At 47.0% G+C, this 13,772-nt stretch overlaps 1 protein-coding gene across 7 annotated transcripts in view; it reads left to right on the forward strand.

Moving 5' to 3' along the window:
* The window catches only part of PDE8B (phosphodiesterase 8B), a 262,056-nt gene that overhangs the window by 163,899 nt on the left and 84,385 nt on the right, over positions 1 to 13,772 (forward strand). For all 7 annotated transcript variants that reach the window (XM_010847622.1, XM_010847623.1, XM_010847627.1 and 4 more), the window contains 3 exons: positions 2,238 to 2,297; positions 4,788 to 4,845; positions 9,785 to 9,873. In XM_010847622.1, the coding sequence (XP_010845924.1) occupies positions 2,238 to 2,297; positions 4,788 to 4,845; positions 9,785 to 9,873 (207 nt within the window). The remainder of the gene's footprint in view (positions 1 to 2,237; positions 2,298 to 4,787; positions 4,846 to 9,784; positions 9,874 to 13,772) is intronic.

The raw sequence follows: 13,772 nt of genomic DNA on the forward strand, positions 1-13,772 counted from the left end.
ACGCATTCCCAGCAGATGTACATTATTCATTGTCGTCGGCGGTCCAGGACCCCTGGCTTTTGAGCTGGGCTGGACCTTAGTGTGCTTCTTTGGACCTCAGCCTCACCAGTCCCCGGACCCCCCTTAGTCCTCTCAAGCAGAAAGAGGTCCAAGTCCCTTTGGCCGCACCTGTTCCTTCTTTGGAGGAATGAGAGAGAAGAGATCAGTGGCAGGAAGGGACCCAAAACACAAACACCAGTCTCAAAAGAAGCTGAGTGAGCTCCAGCTAGTTATAACATGTTTCCTCTTGCCTAAGCCCCACCCCTTAGAATGCAGCCCAACAGACACCCAGACACCTTGAGGGGGTGGAAGAGGCGGAAGGAAAGTGAGGCATGCGCAGCAGCTCCCTGGAGATGAGCGCACACCTCTGAGATGCTGTCCATTGTTTTCATTAGGTGCTCCTGGTATTTCTGCTGAGAATTCAGTAGAAGGCTCCTAAGTAGGAGATAGTGTAGTTTAATGTGACCAGTCCGTGGTAGGGACAGGGGCTTCCCAGGTGGCGCTTGTGGTAAAGAACCTGCCTGCCAGTGCAGGAGACGGAAGAGATGTGGTTTTGATGCCTGGGTCAAGAAGATCCCCTGGAGGAGGGCATGGCAACCCACTCCAGTATTCTTGCCAGAAGAATTCCATGGACAGAGGAGCCATAGGAAGTAATCTGCTGTCCACAGTGAGTTCAGGCCTCTCTTCAAAGGAGCTTATTCAAATACCATTTATCCACAAGGAGACCTGTACTTCCCAGAAAGACAGCAGCTGGCCATCGTCTTGAGCCTTCTCCTCACATGGAGTGAGGTCTCAAGGAACAGACCATGGGAAGGTACATTTTCAGAGGAAGGTGAGGACATTTAGTCACGAGGGTGAAGCAGTATGAGCTGGCTGTCCCTGGGGGAGCACTGGTGCACACACATTAAAATGGAGAGGAGCAGAAATGCCCGGAGCTGGAAAGAAACGAATATAAGCTGCTTCACAGATTCCTCAGGAGCAGCCTTGAGCTTTCACTTCTCAGAGCGGATGGTTCCCTTGTGAGGGATCTCGAAATACGGAGAGGCCAGACCATGGAGATGGATCGAAACAGACATGCTTATTTGTATGAAGGTTCCAATATGTGGCCCTTTCTTAAGAATTCATTGACTCATGACCCCTGACCAGGGGTCTAAACCAGAATCTAAACTGTAGCATAGCACAGTTTCCAGGAAGATTCTTGGACTTCAGAATTCTTCTATATTTTAACCCTGTTAAATTCCTACTACTATTACTACTACTACTAAGTCACTTCAGTCATGTCCGACTCTGTGCGACCCCATAAGACAGAAGCCCACCAGGCTCCCCCGTCCCTGGGATTCTCTAGGCAAGAATACTGGAGTGGGTTGCCATTTCCTTCTCCAATGCATGAAAGTGAAAAGTGAAAGGGAAGTCGCTCAGTCGTGTCCGACTCTTAGCGACCCCATGGACTGCAGCCTACCAAGCTCCTCTGCCCATGGGATTTTCGAGGCAAGAGTACTGGAGTCGGGTGCCATTGCCTTCTCCGTTAAATGACAGACAGGTGGTCATGGTACGACAGACATCATTATAGTAACAGTTACTGCATTGGTCGTTTTTCAGCCCTAGTTGATGACTCAGCTGTTTAAAGTATTTGAACAAAAATAACAGTACAACCAAAAAACTGGAGTGGTCCTTTGTATAGTTTTTAAAAGACCTTCGCCTGCACCTGTGTATCCAGCTGCCTTCTTTTAAGATCAACTTTCTGAACTATCTATTATTTTAAAAGAAAAACAGGTCCAACTTAATTAGGTCCTCAAGTACAAACTGATAACTAGAGAATTGTCGGACTGCCAGTTTTCTTGCAGAGTGGAATTTCAATCAGAAAACATGGAATTTAAGTGGAATTTGCCAGTTTTTGAAGTGGAACATTGGCAGATCTGACCTACTGGAGAATTGCCCGGGAATTTCTTTTAGATGTGTTGGGGGGGGGGGGGGTTTTTTTTTTGTTTGGTTTTTTGGGTTTGTTTTTTTTTAGTAAAACAAAGATTGTCCTGATCCATAAGAGCATCTTCCTTTGTTGTCTTCCACATGTTTTCAGACTCCTCCTTTACAGGGACGTTTGATTTCCTTCCGTTTTCCCTTTGAAGAAGTCCCACAGTCAGTCAGTCATCAGAACGAGGCCACATCGCCTGGTCTGACACGGCGCTTTCTTGTTTCAGGTCAATCCGGGCTACGAACCCCTCGGAGCACGCAGTGATCCTCGCCGTGGTCTCACAAGCGTAAGCTCACCCCCAGCCCCCCGCTGGGAGTCCTGCTGTTCCTCCTGAAACCTTCTCTGACGTAACACATTCTCAGAGCTAGCAAAGCCACGGGGGAGGTCTTTGGCCTAACACCAGCAACCTTCGATCTCACTTGGGATTTTCCTTGTTTTGCAAGTTTCTAGAAATATGTAGGCCTTTCTCTTTATCCTCTCTAATTTCTGTTAGCACCTCAGGAAAAGAATGGTTACTCACTGTATGCCAGAAATGAGTGGAAAATCTCAGGAGGAGGAGGTCTGAACAGAATGTTGTTCCAGCTTACCTTTTTTCTTTGAAGAAAAGAGATAGGGAAATGCTTGTTTTTTCACTTAAGAAAAAATAAATTATACCATGAGAACTGGCACCAAAGCCACTGCCAGAAAAGGAATGTGCAATCTCTGTTAGGACCGTTATGTGGCTAGAAGCAGGACGAAAGGATGGATGCCAGTGCTGGAAGGGAAAAAGAGGGCTTGAGCTGTAGGTCGGAGACTGTGGGATGAGAAACCCCTGTGCTGCGTGTAGAACATGGCCCGCACTTAGAATGAGAGGCCAGGAAGGAGAAAAGCTGCGTGTACAGCCGGCATGATGAGACCCTTTGCCCATCCCAAAATGTGTCATAGCCACTTAATGGCCATCACTAGCTTTGGAGAGCATAAGACCTTAATTTGAGCCCAGGACTGACTGGACTTGGCCCCGTTCTGAGAGTTGGCACAGATTCTGCCCTGGAGGAGCTAACAGGCCAGCAGCTCAGAGTGTCGGTCTCCCTCAGACGGGCCCTACCCAGGGGGAGATTTAAAATATCCACTCCGAGGCCATATTGGGACAGTAAGAAATCCTGGCTTCCAAGTCTTGCCCTATCCAAAGACTCCTCCTGACCTGTGACTCCTTGAGTGTCTTGTTAGGAGCTGTGTCTCTTCACTTTGACACCTACCACAGGGTCTGAGGCAAGGAACGTAAAGAAACTGTCCCACTGGCCTCAGCATCTTGTGATGACAGGATCTCGAGGGAAAGAGCGAGGGGACTAGCCTTCTTCAGCCTCTTTGCTTATATTTTATCTTATGGGGACTGAGAACTCTTAACAGGGTCTTAGAGCCTTGACATGGGTACCAGACCACACAGCATCTGCCCAAGCATGGCTGATTCCATGGGCCCAAAAACAAAAATATTCGTTTTTTTCCTGCTCGTATAGCAAAAATGTGTGCTTGTCCTTGACAAGTGGTGGTTTGTTGTGTCTCGTTATGAGTTTTCACTTTTTTCCCTATTTTTTGAAAATATTTCATTTATAGAGGAAGTTCATAATGCTTCCCAGGTGGCGGGTAGTGGTAAAGAACTCGCCTGCCAATGCAGGAGACATAAGAAATGCGGGTTCAATCCCTGGGTCAGGAAGATTCCCCTGGAGGAGGAAATGGCAACCGACTACAGTATTCTTGGCTGGGATAGCCCATGGACAGAGGAGCCTGGCAGGTTATAGTCCATGGGGTCACAGAGAGTCATGCACGACTGAGGTGACTCGGCACCCACAGTAATAAAACTAATGCTGCTTGTACCATCTGGCTTATGAAGTAGGACATGATTCATACCTCTGGAGCCCGTTTTGTACCCCTACTTATTTATTGACCAGAGAGGGTAGAACCTTGAGTTCCTGAAGAGGGAGGGAGAAGAGCTTTTCCCTGTCATGTGGGATTCAGCCACAGGTGATGAGGCAGATATGCCCTGGGATTTCTGGGCAGGCAGAGCTGTCTGCTTCTCTGGCCAATCCCTAGTGTCCTATTTTTCATCCCTTTTTCTACGGCACGTGCTGCATGTCTCTTGCGGGCTGTCTTGGGGACACCATCTCTTATAAAGATGACAGCAGAGCTTCAGCACGACTTCACGATCAGCTGACCCCATCCCCACCTTGTACTTAAACTGCAGCTCTGAGACCTGGAGGCAGGCTCAGTGCAGGAAGCCACCCCGTGAAATGAGAGCCAGTGAGTTTTGTCTCCTTCCCTCTAACTTGGGTCTCCTGATGGTTCTCCTCTCCTGTTGGCTCTGGGGCGCTGCGGCCTCTGATGCCAGTTGTCCTCCTGAGAGTTGGACCCAGCTAGGTCTAGGGGTGGGCGTCGTGCTTCCAGAATGTCTGGGGGTGTCAAAGGGCACAGTGCTCTGCAGGGTGAGCGTTGCACATACATCGTCCCTCGATGCGCTGCTCCTGTACACTTGCTCCAACTCTGAGGGAGCCTCTCGTGCGTACCTGTGCCACCGTTCTCACCCACACTGCTGGAGTTCCCTCTACTGTCTCTGCTCTTTTTGCATCCAGAGGCGGATGTGGGAGTCTGGCTTCCTGTAAGACAGGTGCCCGCTGCAGGTGTGTGCTGGCCAGTAAGCTACTCTTGGAGCCAGCTCCCTGCTTCCTCCTCGCTGTCTCAACATTTCAGTGTGAAGAGCCCTGGTTGTATCTGTTGAGTGATCACGTTTTCTGCTCTGTGGCAGATCCGGCAACTATGAAGAGGCCTCTGTGCTCCCTCTTCTGCACGCGGGCTTCAACAGGGTACGTAAAGGACGACGTGGCACCTCCCACAGGTGCAGCTGTGTGTCTTGTCACAGACATTCAGCCCCAGGACTGGGAGGGAAAGCTGTTCTCGTAGGGGGTGACAAGCGTCTGCTGGCCAGGCTTTTTCCCTTGTTCTCTCATAACTTCATTTATCGTAGCAACAGATATGTAATAGCTAAAAATCCGTCTTACTATATCAGGTCAAAATTCCATAGTCCCAAAGTAATCCCTCTTAAACCAGTTAGCATATGTGTATGTGATTATCAGTAGTCCCTAGATCGGCGCACAGGGTTCCATGGTCTTCAGGGCCCAGCCAGAGCTAACACCCCAGACACAGGCCCCTGATTCCAACAGCATCTGAGAAGCTCCTAGTTGAAACCATACTTGTCAGCAAAGAAGAATTCTGAGTGATGGCTCCATGAGTAACCCTGATATTCAATTTTAAGATGAAGACTGCTTACTCAAGGAAACTTAACAAGCTCCAGAGGCTTACCAGTAGCTCAGGGGAGGGGCAGTCTGAAGGTTTGATTGGAGATGAGGCCTTGTGCATGCAAATGGAAAGCCCCATGATGGAATCAGTTTGAGAGAGAAGAAAAAGGGGTGGAGAAAGAGCATCAAAATATGGCTGCTTAAAGGGAATATATTTCACAAGATTAAGGTATTACAGATCCTTACAGAGAAATTGTGGAGGACCTCACTTTCTACACAACTTGATTTTTTTTTAATAACAAGCATCTATTTCTTCTATTAGAAAATAAAAAAATTACCCTTTGGAAAAAAAACAGAGATCCACAGCTGACTTAGGCAGCTTGAGGGCTGCTGCTTTAAACCAAAAACAACAGCAAAGAAAAATTCTGTGACAACTACATGAATAACACTGAAGCTCAACTAGAAGATTAAGATTGATTAAGGAGACTTACCACCAAACTAGATAACTGGGTTTACCTGGTGTCTCGGAATCCCGTGATTGGGGTAATCTGAACGATGCATCCTTTTCCTGCAGAAATAGGAGACCGCCAGAGCCTTGTGAATTATGAGAAGTCCTTTGGGTGCTTTAAGCAATGGGTATTTCACTCTCCTAGGTTCAGAAAGAGAATCCCTCTTTTGTTGTCAATCCCAGAGAAGCAGAAATTGCCCGTGGGATGCCTTTCTTTTGGGCTTCAGTGTGCTTCCGTGGGGGAGTAACAGTGGTATGTAAAACATCAAAGGGGGTGCCACGGTTCACACGTGACAGGGTCGCGTGGTTCTGGGCAGCCCCCTCACTCACCCCTGACACCTGCCTCCTGTCCGTCATCACACCTTCAGAGGCTGGCACTCGCTTCTGGACGCTCTTCTCGTGTGCCGCTCCGTCTTAATGAGACGGTGCTTCTGAGCTTCCGAATGGAGAGTTAGTTGCACGAGGAAAATCATCTAAGAAGTCATGTTGTGGGAACGTCTTTACTGACTCATTTTCTGAGAAATGACTGGTGTTCGTAAATCTGCTGTGGAACGTCGACCACCTCTGCACCCCAGCCCATCTCTGCCCTTCACGTCTGAGGCAGGGCCTCTCAGAATATGAGCGTGGAGGTCCTCTCCATTCCCCGGGAGCAGGTTGGGGAAGGCACAACACCCCATGGGGACAGCGATGAGCCCCTATTGCCATGTGTGCTGTTGAGTGTCCCTTTGGAATTCAGCTTTAGGTTCACTGATCCTGCTTCCAACCAACTGTGATGTTCCCCACCATCAGTGTGGAGACTGATGGTGTTTGGAGTGGTGCGTCTTGTCTGGAGGGCTGAGATTGCCTGTCTACTCAGAGAAAATCTCAGGAGAAACACCTGTCCACTTTGGGTGCAAATGCTACTGAGTAAATTTAGGAGGGATGATACAATTGTTCCTTTTTATTCTTTTTGTAACCTGTCTGTGCTGCTCTGGAAGGTTTCACTTCTCCATCTAGATACAGTACTACTTTCTGTGGACAGCCGTGGGGAATGAAGCCCTTTGTGAAAGCATGAAAAACAGTAGCCGTCAGGGGCCACCCTGTATTCTTTAGTCCTGGGCCTGATCAAGGCTATTTGCCAGCCAGGTCAGGGTGCCCCCAAGTAGTTGGGGCTCTTTCCCAGAGAAGCACACCACACCTGCCAGGTTTTCCATCCCGAGTTACCACGGCACAGAATCGGCTGAGGCTGCTCCCCAGGTGGCCGGTCTCCTTTTTTGGGCAAAATCCTGTCTCTGGCAACTTTCTACCCAAGCACCCTTCCAAATATGCCAGCTATTCTTCTTGCCTTCTGTGAAGTTATTTCCCACCTCTGAGTTATTTTGCTTATGCTAAATCATCTGCTGAAACTCAGCTGTGTCACTAGCTAATTGGCCAGTGCTTCAGTCGATGGGTCTTGAATGGGGACCCGGGAACACGCTGTGCCATCAAGTATCCCGCAGCAGCTCTGCTCGAAGCCTCGGTAGCTCTGTGTGAGCGAGCGGCCGGCTGCATGGCGCTTGGGCTACTCCGAGCCTTTTAGAAAGAGCATCTCAGCAGAGGGCCATTGCAGCTGGGTTTTGCATCAACCTGTGTGTACCAGTTTTTCTACTTGGAATGACGTTGACATGACATCATTGCAGTGGAATCGTTCCAAGGGATATCATTACGAGTTCATTCAGCAGGTGTTCAGGGAGCACAGGCTCTGTGTGAGGCACTGTGCTTGTGTGTCAAGGATGCAGTGATCAGACAGTTCCTCCCTGCAGAGGTGTCTTATGGAGGAAGAATTGGGGAACTAAGACTTACTATTTGTCAGACCCCATTCTAGGTGATTGACCTGATCCTCATCTACAGATGAGAGGTTTGGTATTTTCTCTATTTTTGTGGAAGAGGAAACAGACTCAAATGACTAGCTTGCAGAGCTCATACTCAAAACAAGTCAAGATGCAAATCTACGGTGTTTAACTGCCAACTCCTTGCCTGGTCCACCAAAGTCATATTTCCCAAACTGTTTCAAGGAATTTTAGTGGCCAAAGCTCTTACGAGGCGTCCATGACAAAAGGCTGCTGTGGTCAAGTGAGTGTGAAAAATCAGTGAAGACTCTGCTTCTCCTCCTCCTGTCCTGGGAACGTACAGAGCCTGTTGGTGTCACCTGAGCATGTGGAGAAATACTGTGCTAAAGACACATGCCTACATTTCTGGGAGCAGGGCCCTTGAATCTGCATTTTAACCAAACATCCATGTTATTCTTAGCATGTTGAAGTTTGAGGAGCACTGTTCTTGGTTCACTCAGTTTATTTCAGATTTTTGCATTAACTATGAGAGTTGGACTGTGAAGAAGGCTGAGTGCCGAAGAATTGATGCTTTTGAACTGTGGTGTTGGAGAAGACTCTTGAGAGTCCCTTGGACTGCAAGGAGATCCAACCAGTCCATTCTGAAGGAGATCAGCCCTGGGTGTTCTTTGGAAGAAATGATGCTAAAGCTGAAACTCCAGTACTTTGGCCACCTCATGCGAAGAGCTGACTCATTGGAAAAGACTGTGATGCTGGGAGGGATTGGGGGCAGGAGGAGAAGGGGACGACAGAGGATGAGATGGCTGGTGGCATCACTGACTCGATGGACGTGAGTCTGGGTGAACTCCGGGAGTTGGTGATGGACAGGGAGGCCTGGCGTGCTGTGATTCATGGGGTCGCAAAGAGTCGGACACAACTGAGCGACCGAACTGACTGACTGACTGAACTATAGTCTTAAAATTCCCCAAAGATTTTCCTACTGCCTTTAGTCTATAAAACACTCACTGAGTGTCACTTTCGTGCAAACAAAGCACTCCAGTGTTTAGAAACTGTCACCCACTGGAAGGCTGACCTTTACCACACTGAAAGTTCTTAGGAGACCTAAAGGAAAATAAGAATCATAAAAAATTACTACTTGGCTATGAAAGTGAAAATATAACATCATTTTATATTTTATATATATAAGCATATACATATAATATGTATGCTTATACATATAAAATATATCCATATATACAGAGATATAATAAACGTCTAAGGTAAATAAACCAAAATTAATGATATCTCTAGCCTTATGATATTATCAGTGATTTGGAGATTTTTCTACACTTTATACACTTTAATGTTATTAAAAAGAAATATAACTGTTTATCTCATCCTTTTTAAGAACTTATTTTATTATGATCATTTTTTGTGCTTTATGAAGCATCATCTCACACTTCCCAGAGCTCGGATACAGACTGACACGTAATCTCCAGCTGCCCAGAAGCTCAACCAAAACTTCACCATGTTTGACTTTGTTTTGCAAATAGGAAGTATTTCCCTCCGTGTGTCTTCATGGTTCCCCTTGGGTTCTTAGCCCTTCCCAGCTTCTTCCTGGGATAGTGGCACCAGAGGCACAGGGAGAGTCGGGGAGGGCTTTGCCGGTGATCCCCAGGGAGATGCCGTCCACACTACATATGTGGAAGTGTGTGTGTGTGTGCATGTGCGCACATGTGTGTGAAGGAGACAAACACGGGAGAGGGAGCAGTGTGAGGCACTCCAATGAGGAAAGAAGCAAAGACCTTCCCTTCCGTCCAGGAGACATCACTCACGGTGCACACACGGTGAAGGAGTCCAGGCTCAGGTTTCAGAGGACTTCCCTCCGCGCAGCAGCAGCCCAGATTCTTCAGTAATTAGCAAGGCTGGGGAGGTGTTCCAACCCTTGCGTGTTTATTTTCCTATGAATGTTCATAATGAACTTTTCCCCATCTTTGTTATAGTTAACTGTACAATATTATCTGCTTTCTTGTTTCGTATACATTTTAACAGGCATTTCAAATACCCTGACAGCTGTTTTATTTCATCTCATCTTACTTACTAGTTGTCTTATATAACAAAGTTACCTGAGGTTGGAGAAACAAGCCTTTTTTAACCGTTTAAGAAGTAATTGTATTTGTCTTATGTATTATCTTTGCTTTTTTCCCCCCAGAGATTTATGGAGAACAGCAGCATAATCGCTTGCTACAATGAACTGATTCAAATAGAACATGGGGAAGTTCTCTCACAGTTCAAATTAAGGTATGTAGTGAAATAGGATGAACACGAGGTTAACCATTCTGTAGCCAAGCTTGTCTGTCCTCAGGCTGAGGGTCACAGCAGAACCCCAGCGATTCTGCAGCTATTGAGCAAGTGATGGTAGCTGCTAAAAGACAGAGTCTAAACTGGGAGCCCTTTGGTATAATGAAATAAATTGGAAGCATTTCTTCTTTTGACAATATTTTCCACTATTACAGCAGTTTTAAAATTGTACCCTAGGAAAAGTACTGTTTAACTTCTGTACAATTATATGGAGATTAAGAATAGCCTTTGAGCATTAGTACTTAGTACCTGCAACATTTATAAATTCCTACTTGGATTGGTATAGATGGGGGCAGACCCAGGGGTATCTTTATTATGCTAACTATGGTAATTGTTACCTATTTGTGATAGCAGTTGCCTGAGACCTACTTGTGGCCTCAGGATGCATGAGGTATCTTCGAGAGCGTTTTGAAGTCTCTGTGTGCATGTCTGGTGCTCTTAGCTTCTCTGTGGTGCTCACTTCTGAGATAAATGGATTCTCTCGGTGTCTGGGTGGTAGGATACTCTGCTTCTGGGGCTTCTTGAAACAGCTGAGTTCTAGCCCATGCCTGCTTTTGCTCAGGCTCTGCTCTGGCACACTCTCAGGACCTTGATTTCTTCAACCTGTCCCTATGAGCAGAGAGAGCAGGGGAAAGAAGAGGCTCAGGGCAGCTTGTAGCCCCTGGGAGGCCAGTCTCAAGGGGCTGCAGGCTACAGGATGCTAGAAGGGCCCTGGCTCCTCTCTCCAGCAGATTGAGGGGTCAACCTGGCTTTCAGTGTGTGCGTGCGTGCTAAGTTGCTTCAGTCACGTCCAACTCTGTGCAACCATATGGACTGTAGCCTGCCAGGCTTTCAGACTCAGCGAAAAATAAATAAGACAGCATATCTTTGAAATGTCTCTATTTCTTAACTTCATTACTGAATTTGCTTTCAAAGAGAACAAAACCCTTTCTAAACTTAACTTTTCTGGGCCATCCTCTGTTCCTTGAAAGAAAAATGGATGGACATGAACCCACAGAGACAGGCTCTTCTGTGATTCCCCCTGCTCAGGGAAGTCAACTGTTTGGTGGCTAGACAGCCCTAAGAAGTGTGGGGTAAACGCTCCCTTTTGCAGTCTTAAACAATTGAGAATCTCAAACCAGTTGGGAGTTCTTTGGTAAGGAAAATAAATCCCTTGGTTTCTTTGTATCCATATATTTATTAGCTTCAGGGAACTTCATAGAATTTCTTAGGGAAACCACATTGCCTTTACTACAGCAATTTATGAGTTTTAATTGTACTTTAATTGTTTTTATTCCTGGGGGTCTCTTCTGTTTTTATGGAGAGTGAAAAAGACTTTGTACTTTTATTTTAGATGTTTTCACAATAAATAGGATTAGGAAAAGAGAGATTTCATTTTGGTTTAATTCTTCAACAGTGTATGATCTACAGTGAACTGCAGACGCCTTACTGCTTTGATCGGTAATTCCCTCATTTTATTTGAAATGACTGCCTGAGTTTTCCTAGGCAGCATGAAGTTTGATGGCACAGGTCAGAGGGCAGAAGGTACCTCGTCAAGGGGGAGTGGAGCGAAGGCAGATCTGGCAATTTGAAATAAACATCCGCAGGCAGCACTGGAGATAAAAAGGAAAGGGCTTTAGGTTATCGTGCTGATGAAATCTGCTCAGAGCCAGGGGACTGAGAACTTCTCAAGGACTCACAGATTCAGAACTCGGCAAGGTTCTAAGCACCTAACAGTGTGCAAGTCCCATAACTTCTCACCCGACAGTGGCTGGAGCTGGTTTGCAGAGTTGGGCTCATTGTAAAGTTGTAGTGAAATGCCTTGGGTTCTTAGTCCAAATCTGCATCATGCTGGTGAACAGACCTGGCCCAGCAGCTGCGGTCCCAGGAAGGTGGGTTTACTCAGAACCCTGACCCCCTCATCTTCTGCACCAGCTTCAGCTTGGCTGATAGGAAGCCTCCCTTCCCAGTCACAAGCATTTGGGAGCAGCCCCTGCAGCGGGGAAGGGAGGCAAGTTCTCTGCAAGAGAAGACAGAGGAGGAAGGACTAAGTGGTCAGGTCCTTCTGATGCTGTTTGGCTGGTTGTACCTCAACTATCTTCAGCGCCCTTCTTGTGTTTTGGAGAAGTAGCGGTGGGGTGTGTGGTTTGATTCTCCCTAGGCCTAGTGGGTGGGAGAGACAGTGACCCTCCATGGTCTCTCCAGCTCCTTAGGGTGCTTCAGGACATCTAAACCATCTACCTGCACCCCAGGGGCTGACAGGCAACTCTGTGACTTGCTGTTGATAGGGGAAATGAGGCTCTGTGTTATACAATGCCAGAATAATTATAGACTAATTATATAATACTTTTCCCTGCAATTCCACCCCCAGCTGCAGCTAAATATGTGACATTACTAGCATTCAGCAAGGACACGCTGTGCTGCGTGGATAATACTGGATGTTGGAAGCAGTCTTCGTGGATGGTGACCACATTTACTTAACCAAGAAAAAAGATCATGTAATCAAACATAAGATACCTAATCTAGAAATTCCGTTATATGAGAATAACTTTTAAAGATAGAACAGAAGCATACTTCTGTGTACATGTGGTGGATCGCTTTATTGAACAGAAGAATTCATGAGAGGGGGAATGGCTAGGGAGACAAGGGAGAACTGATGACCATTTATCACTTATGTTCTTGTGCTTCTTTATCGTGAAAAGAACTACGTTAACCAAAATATCAGTAGGATTTGGGTATTTACTGGGAGTTTAAGCTGATGTGCATGCCAAATCGCTTCAGTCATGTCCACCCCTATGGGCTGTGAGTTTACACTAATGAAGGATGAGCTATTGTTTCGTCATTAGGCAATCTGATACCCATTATCTGAGGCTTACACCTGGATCAGTTTATTTTACTCCAAGTCTTAAGACAGTAGCAGTCCTCCATTTTAGAAAGAATCAATTCCTGATGCGCAAACCTTGGTATTCTGTGGAACACTACACCTCTCCTTACCAACCGATGTTTATAGAGCACTTTATGCTCACGTGGGCTCTGCGTGACAGTCGTCATGTTACAGGAGTGGAAACCAAGCTGTGATGGCTTAAAGTAAGCAGCCTGCGCTGCATCGCTGCCCAGGAGCGCTTCTGGCTGGTGGCACGTCCACGACTCCCTCCCTGCCACTTGCACACTCCTGCTGGGATGTGAGTTTGTGTCCAGAACCGTCGCCCTTCACGCCACCACCTTGCACAGTGCATCCTACCCTGGTTCTACAGCCTCGGTGTGTATGTCTCAGAGGGCTGTGCATGTTTTGTTGGAGTAGATTCTAGAGTCCCTTTGTTAGGAACACAAGAGATCATGTAACCCAGCCACCACAGCACAACTGACAGAGGAAACACTGAGAGCCAGAGAGACTCTTGGCACGGTCACGAGGACCTGATACGTAGGTGCCAGTGCTGGAGCAGAATCCAGGCACCCTGTGTTAAGTCAGACGCACTCTGCACACCGTCATAGCACTGTGTTCCCTGTAGATGTTCTGCCTGTTGTTGTTCAGTCGCTCAGTCATGTCAGAATCTTTGTGATCGGCACGCCAGGCTTCCGTGTCCTTCACCATCTCCCAGAGTTTGCTCAAACTCATGTCCATTGACTCGGTGATGCCACCCAACCATCTCGTCCTCTGTTGTCCCCTTCTCCTCCTGCCCTCCCTCTTTCCCAGCATCAGGGTCTTTTCCCATGCGTTGGCTCTTTGCCTCAGGTGGCCAAAGTATTGGAGCTTCAGCATCAGTCCTTCCAATGAATATTCAGGGTTGATTTCCTTTAGGACTGACTTGTTTGATCTCCTTGCAGTCCAAGGGACTCTCAAGAGTCTCCTCCAATATCAC

This window comes from Bison bison, unplaced genomic scaffold, assembly GCF_000754665.1.
Source record: "Bison bison bison isolate TAMUID 2011002044 unplaced genomic scaffold, Bison_UMD1.0 scf7180017864252, whole genome shotgun sequence".
NCBI lineage: Eukaryota > Metazoa > Chordata > Mammalia > Artiodactyla > Bovidae > Bison > Bison bison.